The sequence below is a fragment of the Saccoglossus kowalevskii genome, chromosome 16 (genome assembly GCF_978046115.1).
Source record: "Saccoglossus kowalevskii chromosome 16, keSacKowa6.1, whole genome shotgun sequence".
NCBI classification, from domain to species: domain Eukaryota; kingdom Metazoa; phylum Hemichordata; class Enteropneusta; family Harrimaniidae; genus Saccoglossus; species Saccoglossus kowalevskii.
The window spans coordinates 15,280,951-15,301,131 of NC_140656.1; the positions used below are offsets into that span (position 1 = coordinate 15,280,951).

The following is a 20,181-nucleotide window of genomic DNA, read 5'->3' on the forward strand; positions in this document are numbered from 1 at the left end:
CTCGTGACAAGTTATGATTAAATATCTTTTATAATATATACAGGCAATGATTTAAGCATTTATTTTAATATGTTTATATATTTTCTATTCTAAAAAATGAATGAGAGTTAATATTTTGACCAGATTGTTAAAATATTGTTCTGACATTTTTTTATTTCAATAGTAAACAATTTAATTTAATTACTATCAATTATTATTTTTTTAAGTGTGGGAATTTAACATGAAGTTAGGGCGTTCGAAAAATAGGTGCGCAGTGGCATTGCGCAAGTAAGTTTGAGGTGTTGTCATTGGTGTGTTGGGTGTCGTAGTCGTGTGACTGAAAAAAAGAATGCCTTTTTTTCTGTCGCTAGTAGGGCTTCCATGACGGGTAAGTACAAAGTTCGACACAAGATATATGTGCTGTTATTTATTCTGTTGTAATTGAGTGGTTACGGCGCGTAGAGTGGCCGAAATCCAACAGTAACAGTCGGGTTTCGACCGAGGTAGTGTCTACGGCTTTTCCATTGGAGTGGCGTCGACTGAATGGCCTGTCTGCTTTTTGTGTCTGCTTCACAGACCAACCAAAACCCCTCCTTTACGGTATCCGTTACACGTGTGGGCGGATCAGCACGTTTATAAAGGTAAAAATCATTGAAATTAAGTTTTCTGGAAAATATCTTGCAAGTTTTTTTTAACGTAATTCGAATTGTTTGTTTGATATTCATTCCTATGAAACCGAAAATTGTCTTGCGGTAGAAGTTATATAATAATCAGATCTTTCAGCTCCAGGATGACCCCCGCCCCGTTAATGATAAGTCTTATGAATCGTTGAAAGCCCACGCTGTTGAAGGTCCTGTTATTTATCTATATTCGTGTTTGTAATTGTAATAGTGTCGGAAAGCTAAGGACCTTTGTATTACAGGTGGTCGATCACGATACAGACCTCAGATTGTAATTTATACAGAGATTTTATAGTCCTGCTAGAATATGTTGCATAATATTTCTATGAAGTGATGAAAATGTGTCCACTAGCAATGCATTATTATCAAGATTCTGTGCTATGGATATTTCTCAAACAAAATATAAATATAAAAAAAAAATAGCTGTCTCGTATGTCATTCTACCTTTCCAGAATCAGTAAATGTTTTAAAAAACAGCACAGATTGATGACGAACATTGTGTTTTTGATGAACAGAAAATTTTAAATTGAACAGAAAACAATTGTCTATTGTATTCGAACCATGTTTATCTGTAATTTACTATTTTAGAGCTGCAACCTATGAATAATTGCATTCAAATGCAAATATTCAATTAAAGATGTAATTTTACTTGTAATGATTATTAATATTCAAATCTTATATAATTGATTTACTTATACAATGTATCATACTCCTCACATTATGTGACCTATTCTTGTTTAATGGCATATACAAATATGATGTTGGCAATTGATTATTGAAGGGAAAGATGGATTCATGCAGGCCATAAAATACTGGCCTTGTATGTTCCTAATGTCTCTGACCACCTTCAGTTATGTACTAGTAGTTCACTTTTCTTGATAGTTTCTATTAGTTTTATATTTTTTGTCATTTTGGCATTGGAATTTCAAAGTTGAACCCCAAGATTGTTTTGGTGATGTTAGGTATATATTCAAATCAATGACTAGTGAACAGTGCATGTTAGATACTTTTACCTCCTGGTAAATTCAATCATTGACTACCGGTATATGTATCTCTTATCAAATGTGTACAAAGGAGTATTAATTAATTTGTGTTCCTTCTTTCCCATGCGTGCATCTGGAGCCTTTTCTCAGGCATGCTTCATACGTGATATAAAGACAGTACACATGAATTTTGGTTTTGATTTAATGATCACTTCAATTTATCTATCATTTTTGGATGTTGAGTACATACAATGCATTGGTCTAAATGTTATTACTCGAAAATGTCCACAATTTGTTCTGAGGGATACTTGGTGCTGATTTCTATCAGACTTGGTATGATGACAATATGTATAAACTTGTAGATGAAAGTAATTTTTGAGATCTAATATAAGATGGCTGCCAGGTAGCCTTTTTCTATTTTCACTGTGGACCTGTTTCTCTGCATCAACATTCTGTCTCTAAACCTTTACTTTTAAGCTAATTTCAAAGTGTGGAAGCACTTTTTCAAATTATTGACAGATACTTTGTAATTAGTCCCTGTTCGGACAAGAACTGAAAATGAGGACTTATTTAGTGTATCTGTATGTCCAGATCTGTATCTCGGACATCCCTGGACCGATTCTTTAGATACTTTTTCTGGGACATATGCTTGTGCATTTATTTTGTGATCAGATTAAAGATAGCCCTGAAATAGCCTGGAGATATTCACACTGCTGATAATGATAACCAGATATTCTCTCCATGATCTGACAATTAGATAAGTGTAGAAAATTGATATGGTGTTTTCATTATGAGTATAAATAAAAAAAGTGACAAGTAAAGTGTTTTCCACCTTTTTATACCTGATATTTATTTTGCTTGTATACATTTGTATTACTGCACTATTATTTGAGAGCTTTCGTACAATACATATTGTCATATAAGGGACATTGAGATTAATACAGTACATGTAGTATTTATGTTGACAAATTGTGCTGAGATATGTTGCTGTACTATTACCTGGAACTTAATACAATTCATGTTATGTTATTCTACAAGGGACATTGACATCAATACACTAAATGTAGTATTTGAGAAACATTAATTTTTTTATGTAATCATGATTTCATTGTTCTTGTCTATTTTTGGTCACATTAAAGTTCAGCCAGTTTTTCATACAAAAAATTTAAATATATTATTGCAGCACTTTTATCCCCACTTTTTCCATGCAAAGAATAGATTGTACATAATTAGTTTATAGCCATCCCTTCTGTTATTTAATCTTGATTCACACAGAGCAAGGTTGTAATAGTAAACCAATGTTTTCTGAATTTGATATGCTGTTGAACATGCCAAGTTACTGGTGTACATTCTTTTTTTATGTTTTGATATAAAATGGTTTGGTTTATGATGTGCACTGCATAGTGTTTTTGACCAAGACGATTCTGTTAATATAAGCTTTGTGTGCTTTACTCCTGAGCATAAGATTTTGGTCCATAGATACTTGTTTGAACCTGCATCAACCCATTCTCTACAGATTTGTTATGATTGAATATGCAGGGCTGCTTTTCTTCACATTCTGATCCAAAATGATCATATAGTGGCAATTTTGCTTTTGAAGGATGTACTTTGGTACATAATTTTTCAGACATCCCTGGAGAAACACTTGTAAATTGTATGATGACATACGTATGCACATGCAGTCAGTTAGTTTGTGGTCCACACAAAGATCCCTGCTTGCACTGTTATGGTTTTTAAAATGCACTACACTACAATCAGGGATTTTAAAATGTCTGGAACCAGATTTTACACATGTGTAATCTCATTTCAAACTCATTGAAGGTCTGAAAAGTTAACCACGAGGACAGTCCTGTGCATGGCTCAATTACAATGGCGTGTATTGTTTCTGGACTATGGCCCTACACTACTTGAGGTTCTCTGTTATGGCTCCAACTTTTCTGCATACACATAATGTAGATTATATTCTTGTCCCTGGGTTATGACCCTAGACTAGACTTCAATTTACCGGTAGGCTGTCATGACACTAGGTTAACTTGTATTCTGCCTTACCATAGAGTAGAGGATTAATATTAGGGTCCTTTACTTTGAGATTATCGTTCATAAATTAAAACCCTGCGTAAAAAACTACTACATTATGTGACCTAAATGTCCCCTGTATCTGATTGTAACAGTGTACTTAGGTCAAAGGAAAGATTATACACTGGCAGTACGGCCTTTGATCACACCTGACCCACCTATACATGTACATATCGTGTATCCTTGGTGAATATTCTCTGAGGACACCTTTAACTCTATATCATGTGGTATTTTTTTATTTTCTTGGACATTGCAAACAAAAGCCTGTATAAAAACTTATAACGGCAGTATGACCAAATTATAAAATAAAATAAAAATACAACTTTACAAGTAATGAAGTAATTCCCAGTACAATATTTCCCAGTGTTGTTGTATTACTGTAAAATGACTTATTTTCACTGGGTTTAAATTTCGCTGATTTACCATTTCAGGCATATTCAGTGGGTTTTATTTTATGTTCATGGTTTTATCATTTAAATATAGTGTTCTATGCTAAATTTTACATATTCACTGGGTTTTAATTTAGCCCATTTTCCAGTCAGCCGAATAAGCAAAATTAAAACCCAGTGAATAATTAATCCTTTTACAGTATATAATTATATGGTTGTTGGATTTTTCTTACATTTTCACACAAAGCATATGAATTAATTTAACAATTCTGACGTCCCTGGTTTATCAAGCTACTGTGACCATTATCCTCAATTGGACAGTATCAAGATTTTTCTGTCAGGTTTTGTCCCCCCCCCCAGGCTATTCTGCATAAAAGAAAACTGTTTACTTGTAGGTATTGTTATTTAAATTAGTGACTACTTCGTCTGCCCATGACTTGCCAAATACAATGGAGTTTGTAAGGATATACCACTATGTACAATGTGTATGTTACACTAAACATTGTAACAAAAATATAGGACTTGTACTAATTTTTGCTAGATCTATCTACTAGTTTTGAGTGAGAAATTCACTACAAAAATGGTGCGTTCATATGCAGTACGTCATGGTGTCAATAATCTTATACACACCTGCACACATACACACACATCAATGTGCCCTATGTCCTATATATCATGTCTATGATTTTCCAGAAACCTATTCAAATTCAAATACCAGAAGATGAAAGTACATACCAGAAACGCATCTGCAATAGAAGTGTGCATAAGCCTATTGTATGCTAGATCAGAGATGTATCTTGCTTTGACTTTAGATTCACCTCTATCGTTTTACATAACACATGCTTCTAACAAAGCAAATATGGTATTCTGATTCAGTGTTTATAATTATTTTCGAAGCCCATACCGTAAAAACTCAATCAATTCGGCCATGTAAAAATAAATATTTTTGGGGGTGGGCCAATTGATTGAATAAATGTAGAAAATATGTTTCCGAAGTGGTCGATTTGTTTGAATAATTTTTCAACGTTTTAAAACTGGGTTCGAAGTGTGTATCACCGGTAACTGAATAAATATATCATTTTCCCGAGATTAGAGTAAAGGTGTAGTACTAGTCTGAGACTTGACCCAATTTTAAAACAAACTACAAGCGCGTTCAAGAAATCTGACGCAACCTGCTGTTTTGTTGCCGTGAAGACGACAGTTTTATGTCACGCTCCCCGTAAATGTAAACAAACATGGTAACGTGAAAAACTGAATAAATATATCGTTTTCCGGGATTAGAGTAAAGGTGTACCGGTAGTACTAGTCTGAGACTTGACCCAATTTTAAAACAAACTACAAGCGTGTCCAAGAAATCTGACGCAACCAGGCCACCTGCTGTTTTGTTGCCGTGGAGACGACAGTTTTATGTCACGCTCCCGTAAATGTAAACAAACATGGTAACGTGAAAAACTCACTGGAATAGAATAGAATTATGCTTTATTGCTAATTGCTGTACTATTTTTTTGAAATTATCTACAATCCAGCCGTTGATTTTATTTGGGTCAACCAAAAAAAAAGAAGATATTTTGACGTGCTGCGTGACTGTGTAAACAAAACCATGTCCAATAAAAATGACGCCTTTACGCTACACATTGGCGACTTTGTATCGACTTACTGGAAATGCCGAAGACAATACAATTTGCAAGTCGGCATTAATTAATTTTTTACCCCGTTAAAATTAATAATCTACTTGACTTTTAAACAAACAACTCTGCAGGACAATGTTTCGAACATTACTGAAACGACTGTGCTGAAACAATCCAGCAGATAATTTTATTTGGGTCAACCGAAAAAAAGAAGATATTTTGACGTGCTGCGTGACTGTGTAAACAAAACTACGTCCAATAATAATGACGCTTTCATGTAACACATTTGCGACTTTGTATGACTTGCTTGAAATTTCAAAGACGAGAGTCAAGTGTCGGCCTGAATTTTGTTGTCCCTAAACCATGGAGCTTCGTTTCGTCAGTGATTGCTTGCAATTTAGTATTTGTTCGTTGTCGATATTTTTGGCGTCGTGATGAGAATTTTCTTAGCGATTATTTACAACTGATGTACTGGGTAATTTGTAATGACAATCAACAGAGTATATTTCACCATGGACATACTAGAGATTTCACACGTCTTTTGTACAACCACGGTTGACACCATGACTGCACATCTGGCGGATATCCCGATTGCTTATACCATGGATGTAAATGCTTATACATGTACATTGTATTTACGTGATAGATGTGTGAAAATATACCTTTGTTGAGAGAGTGGCGTAAAAATCGGGTGGTGTCATCACCGGGCGAACTAATTGAATACAAACAATAGACTGACTGGACAGATGGCCGAACTAAACGGATACATTTTAAAATTAACCATGACGCAAAAAATAGGTGGCCGAATTATTTGAGTGGCCGAATTGATTGAGCTTTTACGGTAATTATTTTTTCATCACTCAAGGTGATTGTGGCCTCCGATTTGAAATAGCATTTATTTACAGAATTGATTGGAATAATTTCTTTTGAATAGTTACTCTTTCCTGGAAGACTAGTACCCTCCTCGGTTGAAAAGGTCTGAATTTCATTAATATGACAGTTGTGACATTTCAACTATTTGCTTGTGTAATATATAATATTTTAACAATTCAGTGGGGTGTTCTATGCTGCAGTAACGGTACGTATTCCATTTTGAAGTGGTGATGTTCTATGCTGCAGTAACAAGTATTCTGTGCCGCAGTGGGGATGTCTTATGCTGCAGTAACAGGTATCTATGCTGCATTAACAGGCATCTATGCTGCAGTAACGGGTATCTATGCTGTAGTAACGAGTATTCTGTGCTGCACTGGGGATGTCCTATGCTGCAGTGACAGGTGTCTATGCTACAGTAACTAGTATTCTGTGCTGCAGTGGGGATGTTCTATGCTGCAGTAGCGAGTTTCTGTGCTGCACTGGGGATGTCCTATGCTGCAGTGACAGGTGTCTATGCTACAGTAACTAGTATTTTGTGCTGCAGTGGAGATGTCCTATGCTGCAGTAGCGAGTATTCTGTGCTGCACTGGGGATATCCTATGCTGCAGTGACAGGTGTCTATGCTACAGACACAGTAACTAGTATTCTGTGCGGCAGTGGGGATGTCCTATGCTGCAGTGACAGGTATTCTATGCTGCAGTAACGAGTATTCTGTGCTGCAGTGGGGATGTCCTATGCGGCAGTGACAGGTATTCTATGCTGCAGTAGCGAGTATTCTGTGCTGCAGTGGGGATGTCCTATGCTGCAGTAACAGGTATCTATGCTGCAGTAACAAGTTTTCTGTGCTGCAGTGGGGATGTCCTATGCTGCAGTAACAGGTATCTATGCTGCAGTAACGAGAATTCTGTGCTGCAGTGGGGTTCTCCTATGCTGCAGTAACAGGTATTCTATGCTGCAGTAACAGGTATTCTATGCTGTAGTGGAGATGTCCTATGCTGCAGTAGAGATCTCCTACATGTGTATGCTGCAGTAACAGGTATTCCATGCTGCAGTAACAGGTATCTATGCTGCAGTAACAGGTATTCTGTACTGCAGTAACAGGTATTCTGTACTGCAGTAACGATTATTCTGTGCTGCAGTGGGAATGTCCTATGCTGCAGTAACTGGTATTCTGTGCTGCAGTAGCGAGTATTCTGTGCTGCAGTGGGGATTGTCCATGCTTTGTCATTCATTAATTTCTTCAATGCTATATATTTACATTGTGGCCTGAGTACACATCAGATTAGTTAAAAAATAAATGACCACAAATAATCACAGTATTTCTTTTAATGTAATGCTTGTAATGAAATATTTGCATATTTTGGCGATGTACCAGTGACAATATTTTAAAAACTGTCTAGAATTGTTATTATCAGTCAACAATTATGTGGTCTTTTCTAATTCACTGTCAACATGTTTTTATTTTTTCAAACTGTCAAATATTATGCTTAAAATGGCAATTTAGCAGCAGCTCCCATCGACCACAATGAAAATGCATTTTGTGAAATAAAAACCCAAAAAATAAGCAACCTGGTACCTGGAAACTTGGCTATTGTCAAATTATCGTCTTTATCAATTTGAGATAATCTGAGCATGCGATTAAAATTTTGGGGGGGATTTCCATGCTCCCTATGTCAGTAGTAAATTTAAATGTAGGGAATTGAGATTTTAAAATTTTCATTATATATAAAATGTTTGCTGTTTATATTGCTTTCCTTTCTTAATTGTGAATTTTACTAAAACTTTATAATATCCAGTGAGAGTCGTGTTTAGTTGTCTGCACCCAGTTAGTAGTGTTCCATATTTATTTATTAAAAGTGCATCTCCAATAGAAACTCCAAAAACAAAAAATTGTGTTGGCTGTATACTGGATCATTAAAATACTACTTATTTTGACCGTAGAAAATTTCATGTAAGCATATGTGTTACTAATAGAGCAAATATGGTACAGTATTAATTAAAAATAAACTTGAATTTTGAAATTTGAATCAGTTATGATTATTATTGATTCAAAATGTCATTTCTGACATGTTATATGTGTATTAATCTTTAAAATACAAAATTATGAAATAATGAAGCAATATTCACCAACGTTTTTAAACACTTTACAAAATGGCAGTACATAGGCTAATAGGTGATTTTCCGTACAATTGCGAGATCTCACGAGATGTATGAAAGACGCGCGTTGAACGTCTGCTGTAAAAATCGAACGATTTGATTTTCAACTCGAATTTCTTTATTTCGTAGCTCACATCGACCGGCTGATCTTTGACAGAGGAATATTGCTTCCGAATACCCTCACTTAATCGAAATTGCCTATCATCAAATGTGGACAGCACATTATTAAGCATGGAAATGTCCCCCAAAATACTTTCGCGTTTGTCGAATCCCACGCGATGTTTGACGCCACTACGACGCTATGACCTTTGTTTGTCCTGTTTTTACGTTCAATTTCACGCATAACGCGTGATTCTCGCAGTGAACGGAAAATGGTCTATTGAAAACCATCAATTGTTTTCTGATTCAAATTGAAATACATTCTGTACATTTTAAATTGAGCATTACGTTTTCCTGGTGTTTAATCTACTTTTCTGTGTTGACTTGTTTTCAAATGATAACTTTAAACGATAACCATTTCCTTCAATTAATAGAGTATGTGGATATAGAAATGTCAAACGCATGCCCGATGTTTGCAGGTTAACCTTGTTTGGGTTTAGAATCGTGTAAATGGCATTTGTTTGATTTACGATTTGCATAAAGACCAAAAGATGTGTGGATTTACAGGAATGAACGTATGGCAAAACAATTGGTCACATGACCAAGAGTGTTATTATAATATTATTAATAATGCTAGTTTTATATAGAGTTCAAATCCTTGACAGGTCAAGCCAAAGAACAGTGCATACGAATTTACTCTGTTTGATGTATACTATACTGAGTCAGTCATATTAGCATTCTCAACTCCCAAGTGGAGCGTACAGTCTTGGCTGCCCTATGTACATGGGTTAAGTGCCAAACATTCCATATCAAGTTCCTTTTCACTCCTGGGCAGAGAAGCAGTAATAGTCTAAGTACCTTGTTCATACGAGAATACAAAACCATGGTATGACCAGAACTTGAGAAACCCTGTGATTGCCATTCTGTAGTGGTAAATGTTGTAGTTAGCATTCAATGATTCCTTAAAAGTAACTAAGGTTAATGGTAATTCATATAGCCTCAGTCATTGGTGGCAAAAGTAACACAACTTTTACTAAATCTAATTTCCCTTTCAGTGATTGGCCCAGATTGTTTGTCCGTGCCACCACTCTACCGATTTGATCATTATAAGTCATATGTACCTAAACCCACAATATTCTTACAATAGAAAGACATTCTGTAGAAATTTCTCCCCAAAATATAAAATGAAATGTAATCTGTATTAATATTTTTCTTGTAGTATTATTGATGAGTGAATATAAAGTTGTGATTTTGTTCCTGAATACCGAACCTCTGTGAAGTTTTGACTTTTCTTCAGCTAGAATAACATGTATAGGTATACGTTTTACAAATGGGCTTAAACTTGTTTGAGTTTAACTGAGGTAGTTTAATTTACATAACAATGCAATGACAATTTCTTATTGTCCTTGTACTACTAGCGTCCTGAAAAGCCTCTTTAAAGACTCTCATCAGCGAATGTGATGACAATAAGCCTTTACTGCCATTCAAGTCAGTCGCATATAAGCACTTGTGCTGTACCTAATTACAATGAACCTCTGTTGAATTCTTTGATGGTTTCTCACTAAATGCTGTATACAACTTGTATATGGTTGTAGTTGAATGTGGTACATCATGTATTGGGATAATCAGTACACGTTTTGTTTTTGACTCCCATGTGCAAAGTACACAATGGGAGTCTTTGCAGTTGTCCTGTGTGTGCGTGTGCGTGTGTGTATGTATGTTCCACGAATGCCTCGAGAACCTCTCACCTGATTTCAATGTAACTTAGTACATAGGTGCTCTGAGACAATGTGCACACCTGATTAGATTTGGGGTGAAATCTGTGCATATTAATTACCTAATTTGCATAATAGCAATTAGCCAAATTTCCACCAATATCTCAAAAAACAATTATTGCATAATTCTTTTAATAAAACTTGGTACATAAGGGTCTGGGAATTAGTGGTAAAGACTAAATTAGTTTTAGATGCTAATTACTCTATTTGCATAATCATAATCCTTGGGACATAGATGCTCTGAGGTAATCCAGACATTAGTTTCATGTTGAAACCTATACATATTGATTACCTAACTTTTATTAGCCATTTTCATGCAGATATCTCAATAAAATGTTTTTATGTTGTGCATCTCAAATAACTCCTATATTAGAAGCTTTGTGTTTGAAAGGCTATATAGCCTTTAATTTTAAATTATATTTAAAAGTGCCTTTAGTACTTTCATCACACAGGAGTTCTTTCTATGCTTTCATTGATTTAAATAGTACCGTAAAATCTGTATTAGAAGCTGCATCCCTAATAGAAGTCGCACCCAATCTTTTTGTACAATTGAGAACCAAAAATTCATCATTTCTCATATGTGTAGATGCACTAATAGAAGCCGCATCCCTATGTTGCATTGTACCATTTTAATAGAAGCCGCAGCTTCTAATACAGATTTTACAGTATATGTTGTCTTTTATCACAGGTAATCTTCAGTTTCCACGTGATTTCTCATAGTGGTAAATCAGAATGAAGAAATCGTGCCATATGTGCATTGACACACCTGCACAAGATGAACCAATAGTCTGTGATTGTACTGAGAACGCACACCTATCAAGGAGCTACATCAGCCGAAGCCAAGAAGATTTACTAGGTAGTGTAAGAAGGCGCACATCATCAACCAACAGCAAACCTCGACCACGCTCAACTATCGGGGCTCCCAAAGGTTCGGATTACTATCAAGATTTCCCAGAACTAACAGTGACAAAAGAAAATCATTCTGGTTCTCAGACTAATATTGCTCGATCACGTGGAGGAGAGTATTGTGGAAATCTGCGAGGCAGTTGTTCATATGATAATATAATCAGCGAGACTAAAGAAAGAGTCATTTCTTCTAGTCCCAGTGAGTCGCAGTTAAATTATAGAGGGTTTTCCAGTCAGGAGAGGCTGGTAAGATTTTGTAGCGACAATACCACAAACTTGAGAGCAAAGTCTGACAAAAGCATGTCTAATAGTATGTCGTCTACTGATGGCTGGTCTGAAATACAGACACTGTTGCAACAAACTCAGCAAGAAAATAATGATATGAGGCAACGAGTTGAAAAGTTGAAGCTAGAAAATCAAGCTCTTAAAGATAAACTGCACGAGATAGGTGCTGGTTTTGAATTAAAGACAGATTCTGAAAAAGCCTTGCTTTTAAATCTCGAAACGTGTGGTACTAAAAGCAAAAGTCCAACTGTGTCGCCGGAATCTTCACCGCAGGATGGAGAAGTGGCCGAAGCTGTAGTGGCAGAACAGTCCCCTGACTGTTGTTGTAGTGGCGGTACAGATCGTACTGCAACTTGCACATCTGATGATGACGCAGTGTTCGTACCTGAAGAACGCTTGTTGCCATCAGAGTCTAGCTGGGAAGTGCAAAGTATTCGCAGCGAGGGTTCGGTGGTCTGCCTGCAAGACAGAATACACCAAATGGAGGAAAATCACCACTCTGTGAATGAAGAGTTGCAAGCAACGTTACAAGAATTGCAAGATTTGCAGGAGAGCGTCAACGATCTGAGCGACGATAACGATCGATTAGTAGAGGAGAAGTCGATATTACTAGAAGCATTATGCAGTCAAACTGAGAAACTGCAAAAATCAAAAACTGAAATCTCTCATCTGAAAGAAACATTGGAGGAAAATGATGTCAGTTATGATGCTGATGCATTTGACAATTGCTACGTCGCTGACAGGTCAGAGATTGAACAACAAATATTGGAGTTAATGAATAATCAGGATGGTGGACTGAAGGAGTTGCTGAATGAGGCCACAGACGGCAAGGAATCTGACGACATGATTGTGGCACTCAAAGAGAAAGTCAATGATCTAGAAGTGACATTGGAAGGTGTCATAAGCGAAAAAATTGAAGTAGAGAAAGATTTGAGCGAATACAAGATCAATGTCGAGAGTGATCAGATTGAATTGGGGAGGTTGCAAAACAAGATTGAACACGAGAGGGCTCGCTCTACTGAACTGTTGAATTGCCGCGAAGGAATGGAGAAATCTGATTTTGAAGTAATGATAGAGAACTTGCAACGAGAAAAAGACGTCTTAGAGACGGAAAAGAGTGATTTGGAAGACTCTCTTGCTAAGAGTTTAAGTGAAAACAGCAAGCTGTGCAACACTATAGCTAAGTTGGAAGAGGAATCTGAACGAAATAAAACAGTTTCTAAATGTGAGATCAAAGACTTGCAGGAGGAGATTGAAAAGCTCAAAGCTGAGAAAGGGGAACTAGAAACAGAAGTTGGCAACTTGAAAGATTCCTTGGAAGAAATGGATGTAGAATGTGAGAGGCATCTCGCTGAAAAACAACAAGATGCTGCCACTATTATGGAACTACAGCAGATGCTGAAGACGATAAAACAACAAAAAGGTGATATTGAGAAGGCACTGTTTGAATTCCGCAGAAAGACTGCCCGTGATGAAGATGAATGGAAGCAGTTTCAAGCGGATTTACAAACTGCTGTGGTCATTGCTAATGATATTCGCAATGAGGTTCAAGAAGAGCTTGACAATTTGAGACGTGATCGTTCATCACTGCAAGAGAAGGTAGATAAGCAAGCTGCAGAGTTGCAGCAGTTGCGTAGGCCGCATGGTTTGAGTGATCATGCAGACACAGGAAAGAATAGAAAGCCAGGGTTGCAGGGTGTTTTGGAACGTAGAAACTCTGAATCCGGATTGAAAAGATTCAATCCTGGTGCGAATGACAGTGTTAAATTATCTGTCAAGAACTTAGTTCAGTCTATTGAAAATGCTGCTTCAGTTAAGGTTGGTGGTTCTCCGCCAACTCCAACAACACCACCAACACATGTAGAACGTCCATCGTTTGAAAGACGCAGATCCATTGGTGGTAAAGGATCTGAACCTAAACAAGTAAAAGCAACAAGAAGATTAAGTAGTCCGCTATTTCCTCCTAGTGACAGTAATAAACTAAGCAGCAGTAGTGCCTGGAAGAAAATGGATGAACCCTTAGGTAGAGATAAGCCAGCGTACAGACTTCAGGAACCAACAGCGGGAAGAGAAAGGGGATTACGTCATCAAAGTGAACCAAAGGATGCTAGACTCGCTGTATCTGCTGCTACACAGCCTAGATACAATGCTAGAAGATCCCTCACTAATATTATTACTAGAAAGATAAACACGCCCCACAAAGATAATCAAGAGGAAAGTAATGGTGTGACTTCACCGGGACGAGGACCAGGATCAGCGTCATATCTCCATCCTCCAATGGCACAAGCTAGGAGATCTAGGTGAGTGTTCAATGTCAAGGTGCTCCTTATTTTACCATAGAGACTACAGAGTAAACAAATGATTTGGCCAGTAGGGGATTAAAATGGATACTTGGCATTCATACAAAAGTTTATGTTGGTATTCAGGGCATATTAATCATTGATGTATATTTATCAGTGATTACATAGAATTTTGTTTTGAATGACAGAATAAACAATTATTGTAACCAATTAATAATACATTACTGACACTGTTTATACAATTAGTATCAGTGTATATTGCCAGGCCATGTTAATATTGCAAATGCAAATTTCCTGGGGAGAACACTGGATATGTAGATTTATGTTTGTAAACTATTAGACTGGCAAAGTCAGACTTCTTTTTTTTTTTTTACAAAAACAAATAATTAAATGTTCTTTTAGTTCTTTTAGCGTGATCGCAAAAACTAACCTGACCGCTAAAGATATCCTGACTGGACGCATCTGCTGGAATTTGACTATTCATGATGACATTGATTATTCATGAGTGGGTGTGTGAAAGTAAACATGACTTTTTAATAGTTGATTCGATTTGATTGCAGAAATGGATACTTTAACTTTCTAAGTGTGAAGACGATACTTTCATCCATGTTTACTGAAAACAAGTCGATTTAAATGTTCAATGTATATAAAAAGTCTTTCAATATCGCCAGGTTCCCAGAAGTGAAACTTCACATGCATTAACATATGACGTATACAGCTGCACTCTGATTCGTTGTCAGTACTAGTCACCAACTTTTAATTAGCATAATCGCCAGAGTGATTCCGCTCCGGTTTTCACTCCAACGCAGGGGGTCGCTTGCAGATGCGTCCAGTCGGGATTTCCTTCGCAGTCACGCTAGTTTTTGCAATCACGTTAAAAGGGTTAAATTAACAATTATATTTTTGTTTGTAAAACAAAAAATAAGTACCGTCTTTGCCAGTCTAACTATTAATCTATCTTATAAATGCAGTGATGTTAGTGAGAAGAAAGACCCACTGACTACACTAGTAAAAGAAAAAGGTGGATCTAAACGCAATGCTTTATTAAAATGGTGCCAAGAAAAAACACAAGGATACAAGGTAGGTCCAGTGATATCAGTGAATCAGATTAGTTCAATAGTCTGGACCGTCTGCTCTACCCCATTGGTCATATAGCAGTAATCAGTCCAATACATTGATCAGACAATTTGAAGGTTTGGCATTGTATTTTGGATTGTCAGTCTATGTACAGACTAATGGTTGTGAACTAAACACAAATCTGAATTGAAAGCAATGTTTCTGGTTTATCTTAAAGCAGGAGGGTGGTCACCTGCGCATGCGCGGGAATCGAGTCCCAAGCGACGATAACAACACACTAAAAACGCAAAGGCTCATGGGTAGACACTTGTTTGTAAACAATGACACACTATGGCCATCTGATGCATGTGCAGATGACGACTCCCCAGTTTTACCTGTCAGTCAGTATATTACAAGAGATAGTTGAGGGAACAGGACAACAAAAATTGTATTTATATAAAAATAATGTATTAATTTGTTTACTTTTTTCATCGTGTGTATGTTATGTGCAGTACAGTCCAAACAAAATTAACTTCTAAGCTGGACTCTCCTTTCCAACAAAATCTCATTAAGGTAGAGATGCTGTTTACCTGACAGGTATTTTAATTAGTTATTAGGAAACCAAGATGACCTCCCTTGTCCACAAAATTATATATTTTCAGAAAGCATATTGTATGAAATTTTATGGACACTGTAGTTTGAAATATGCACAAAAATGTGCTTTTTTTGTCAAAACTGATTTAAAAAAAATAGCTTCTAAACCATGCTTCTGTTTCTTGTCAAAATTGGTTTACGGGTACAAATGGCTGTAACAGTTCCAAATTTAAATGTATTATCGTTTTGTAAAAAAGTTAAATATAATGCATAATATAGAGATCCTGTCATTTCTTTTTTTCACCATGTTTCTTTTTTATTATTTATGTACAGCCTTGCTAAATTTTGCTAAGCATTCAAAAAAGGGAATGTTTGCACTTGTTATCTATATTTTAAAATCATTTTTTGAGTATGTTCCACTATTCACAATTCTACAAAATTTTAACAGTCTATAGCCAAGACTGTTTGGATAATAAAAAGCAAAAAAAAAAAATTTCACTCCCAAGTGCCCACTAATCTGCATCTCTACCTTAATCAATAAATTATACCATAATTTGCTTTTTGTAGTAGTTATCTATGTTACCGATATAAAACTGACAGATTATTGAATCACACAATTTAGATTAATGAGCTGTGCTAGCTATATCCTTTTCAACACCAGTTTCCTCTTTTCATCACAAATTCACAAAATAGTGCCGTATATAGTCTAGAACTTTCATTTAGAAGACTGGGACAAAAATAGCCATACTTTTTGAGCCAAAACTGTTTTTTGGCTTCAAAATTAGGGTTCATTTCCAGAAATATTGAATATAAGAAACAAGTGCAAAATAATTTGAGCAAAAATGTCTGGTGGTGAATAGGTTGAGCCATCTGAAAGCAAGTTAATGTTACATATGGACTGTACTGTAGTTCTACTTGAACTAAATTTGTTTGTGTTTTGCAGGGGATTGATATTACTAACTTTAGCAGTAGTTGGAACGACGGTTTAGCCTTTTGTGCGTTATTACATAACTATTTACCACAAAAGATTCCTTATTATGAACTCAATAATACTGATAAGGTATGTAGCATCACTAACCTAAGGGGTACATTTAGCATCCCTAGCATGTTCCTAATGAACTGGATGCAGTGTGGTAATTTGATTATAATTTTTGTGATAAATGACTCAAATTGATATTGAGTCCACTTTTAACAATTTAAGTAAAGATTTGTTTTTGTTGCCAGCTGCATGTAGACAAACTAACTCTGATTTATATACAACTTTTGATTATAGAAGCGTAATTTCAAATTGGCCTTTGAAGCTGCGGAGAGTGTGGGAATAACGTCAATTCTGGTAAGTAATCGGTTGGCATAGCGTGCAAACACTGATGAAATATGTAATTCTGTCAGTAATTGGTGTATTTGTTTATTATGATGGGCTTGCTTGATTCATACATGTAGCAGTCCCATCCAACTGCAACCGGATTATTTCATTTAAAGTCCAATTTATGTGTAAAATTGCCTGCATATCAATACCATGCATGCTTTGTAACAAATTTTGATGTTTATGAGAAATTTCACAAAAGTTGTTTTGAATCTAAGTCTTCAGTGAAATTTTCAATACTAAAACATTCAATGATTTTCACTACCGGTGACTCAAATTTGTTTTTTTACGCAAGCAAGCAAGTTTAAAGAACCCATATTTTTTCTCACCAAAATTTCTTTGTTACATTTTGACCAAATAGACATAATTTCCTACTTATTGACTACATGTCTTCATCAAATTTTTTTGAAAGAGCGTGGAAAAAATTATGTGGCTTCATTTTGTGAAAAAGTAACACTGAAAATTTGGCATGGTTAAACCCATGCAGAGTATTGACACGTTGACTTTTTCTCGTACAGGCTGCAGACGACATGGCTAGCATGGAGAGACCTGATTGGCAGTCTATTATGACATATGTTTCAGCTGTATATAAACACTTTGAAGGCTAATCTATAGAGCAGAGACACTTCGAAGGCTAATCTATGGAGCAACGATCACTTCGACGGCTAATCTATAGAGCAGAGACACTTCGAAGGCTAATCTATAGAGCAGAGACAATTCAAAGGCTTAATCTAGAGTGCTGAGAACGCTTTGAAGGCTAATCTATAGAGCAGAGACACTTCGAAGGCTAATCTGTAGGTCAGAGAACACTTTGAAGGCTAATCTATAGAGCAGAGACAATTCGAAGGCTTAATCTAGAGTGCTGAGAACGCTTTGAAGGCTAATCTATAGAGCAGAGACACTTTGAAGGCTAATCTTGAGTGCAGAGAATGCTTCGAAGGCTAATCTTGAGTGCAGAGAACACTTCGTATTTGTATACTGCTATAAGATATAGACTTGTTTACCAACCTCTAATGAGCCGTTATAATCAATATATCCTTCCATCTGATGTACCACTATAAAGTGTATATAGTAATATAGACTTGTTTACCAACCTCTGATGAGCCGTTATAATCAATATATCCTTCCATCTCGTGTACCACTATAAAGTGTATATAGACTTGTTTACCAACCTCTGAGCCATTATAATCAATATATCCTTCCATCTGGTGTACCACTATAAAGTGTATATAGTAATATAGACTTGTTTACCAACCTCTGATGAGCCGTTATAATCAATATATCCTTCCAACACGTGTACCACTATAAAGTCTATATAGTAATATAGACTTGTTTACCAACCTCTAATGAGCCTTTATAATCAATAAATTCTTTCTTTTAACTAAATACATGCATGTAAATTTAGCATTGTAATATTATAAAGTGTTGAATAATTATGCAAATAGGCTTGACTTAAGTAATCATGGCTTGGTGCTTACTTTAAATTTTGCAGATTAAACTTGAGTGCTTTCATATACGATCAATCTGAAAAAAAAATTGGATTAATGTATACAACAAAGCATTTTACAGAATTATTTTTGTCATGAAAGTTTGAATGCAAAAAAAAAGCCTTGGACACATTTTTTTTGTTTTTACGTAGGACATTATTTATTTTTCTGAATATAATAATCTATAATTAGACATATATTAAAATTTGATATTAATATAAGGGTTGGGTAGTTTAATAAGTAAATAAATAAATAAATACATAGACAATTGTCCATGATGCAATACACACATTGCCCACCGTTTCTATTATAAAAATTTCCAGTTTGTTTGCACATTTGAAGCCAGTGAGCAGAGCAGAGCAGAGCAGAGCAGAGCAGAGCAGAGCAGAGCAGAGCAGAGCAGAGCAGAGCAGAGCAGAGCAGACTAGACTAGACTAGAAAATGAACAAAGTGGATGAAATGCTGATCAACACTAGATGAACAAAATTGAATTGTATATTCATGCAGTTATAAAGCTTGGTGCTTTTAATATAATTTATATATAAATTGGTTCTTTTTTCATCTGCCTTATCTGCTGTATCATTAAATTGCGATGGCTGTAGTGGGCGGTGGTTCTCCCGACAACCACTGTTCATTCTTTTGATATTTATTTTGAAAGTTGTTTGTGTGCTTTGTAATTTAAATAAACTGACCTCCACCCCACCACCCATCACTGATTTACAATCAAGAAATGAAAGTGGTCTAGATTTTAGGGGTATATGTAAGTGTAAATGATGGGCTACCCCAGCTGCTCAATCTGTTTATTTTTCGCTTTGCTATTTTGCGGTAGGGTAGGATAGGGTAGTGATAGCGCGATTACTGATTCACAACTGACAAGAATGCACAAGATGTTTCACGATTTAATTTATGTGCTAATCGAAAAGCTGTGAAAAACTTGGCTGCTCATAGTACGAGTGTTGGTGTACTTACTTAAATCTATCTGCTATACAGAGTGTGAGACCCACATCAAACACGTACGACTGTAACAACCATCCACTATTCTTAATGTGAAACCTGTTATATGACCCCCGTCCCTGCCTCTTCACAGAACACACTTTGGATAGTAACTTTCTTTCCTCCTTGAACAAATAACTACTACTGTTGCACTATAAACTGCTTTAATTTGGCACAAGGGATTTCTACAAGTCGGTGTAAATTGTGACATTTTGCAGCAGTGAAAATGTTTCCAGTGTCATACAACACAAAATGTCAGTGAAATTAAGTCTTTAAAACGAAAACTTCTCGCCCTGAAATTTAGCGTTATACAATTCAAAATGCATCTATTGTTGAACCATTGTTTATTACAATCTCAGAATGCAATGCTATTCCCTTGCCCTTTGAGGGGAGTATTTCAAAAAGCTCTGATTCCTCTGTATAATTTTGCTTGTATGACACAAATTGTTTTCATTACATCTGAACATTTGCGGCAAAACTCTGGCATAAATAAAAACCTGATTCTCGGAATTGACAACTATTCCATATTGACATTAGATGCATTAAAACTGTTAATGA

General features: G+C 35.9%; 1 protein-coding gene across 1 annotated transcript; it reads left to right on the forward strand.

The window, feature by feature from the left end:
* The first annotated feature begins 281 nt into the window (after positions 1-281).
* Positions 282-17,893, forward strand: LOC100375854 (cytospin-A-like). Its single transcript, XM_002730832.4, has 6 exons — positions 282-367; positions 11,328-14,130; positions 15,102-15,210; positions 16,724-16,840; positions 17,054-17,113; positions 17,662-17,893. Exons 2-6 carry the CDS (start codon positions 11,372-11,374, stop codon positions 17,749-17,751), a joined length of 3,135 nt encoding a protein of 1,044 aa, XP_002730878.4. The 5' UTR covers positions 282-367; positions 11,328-11,371; the 3' UTR covers positions 17,752-17,893.
* Positions 17,894-20,181: the final 2,288 nt, after the last annotated feature.

Bases quoted from the DNA above. Each gene is read 5' to 3' on its own strand.
- LOC100375854 (XM_002730832.4), top strand. From the start codon at position 11,372: ATGAAGAAATCGTGCCATATGTGCATTGACACACCTGCACAAGATGAA. The intron at 14,131-15,101 runs GTGAGTGTTCAA...TTATAAATGCAG, and splicing joins GCACAAGCTAGGAGATCTAG to TGATGTTAGTGAGAAGAAAG. The intron at 17,114-17,661 runs GTAAGTAATCGG...TTTCTCGTACAG, and splicing joins TGGGAATAACGTCAATTCTG to GCTGCAGACGACATGGCTAG.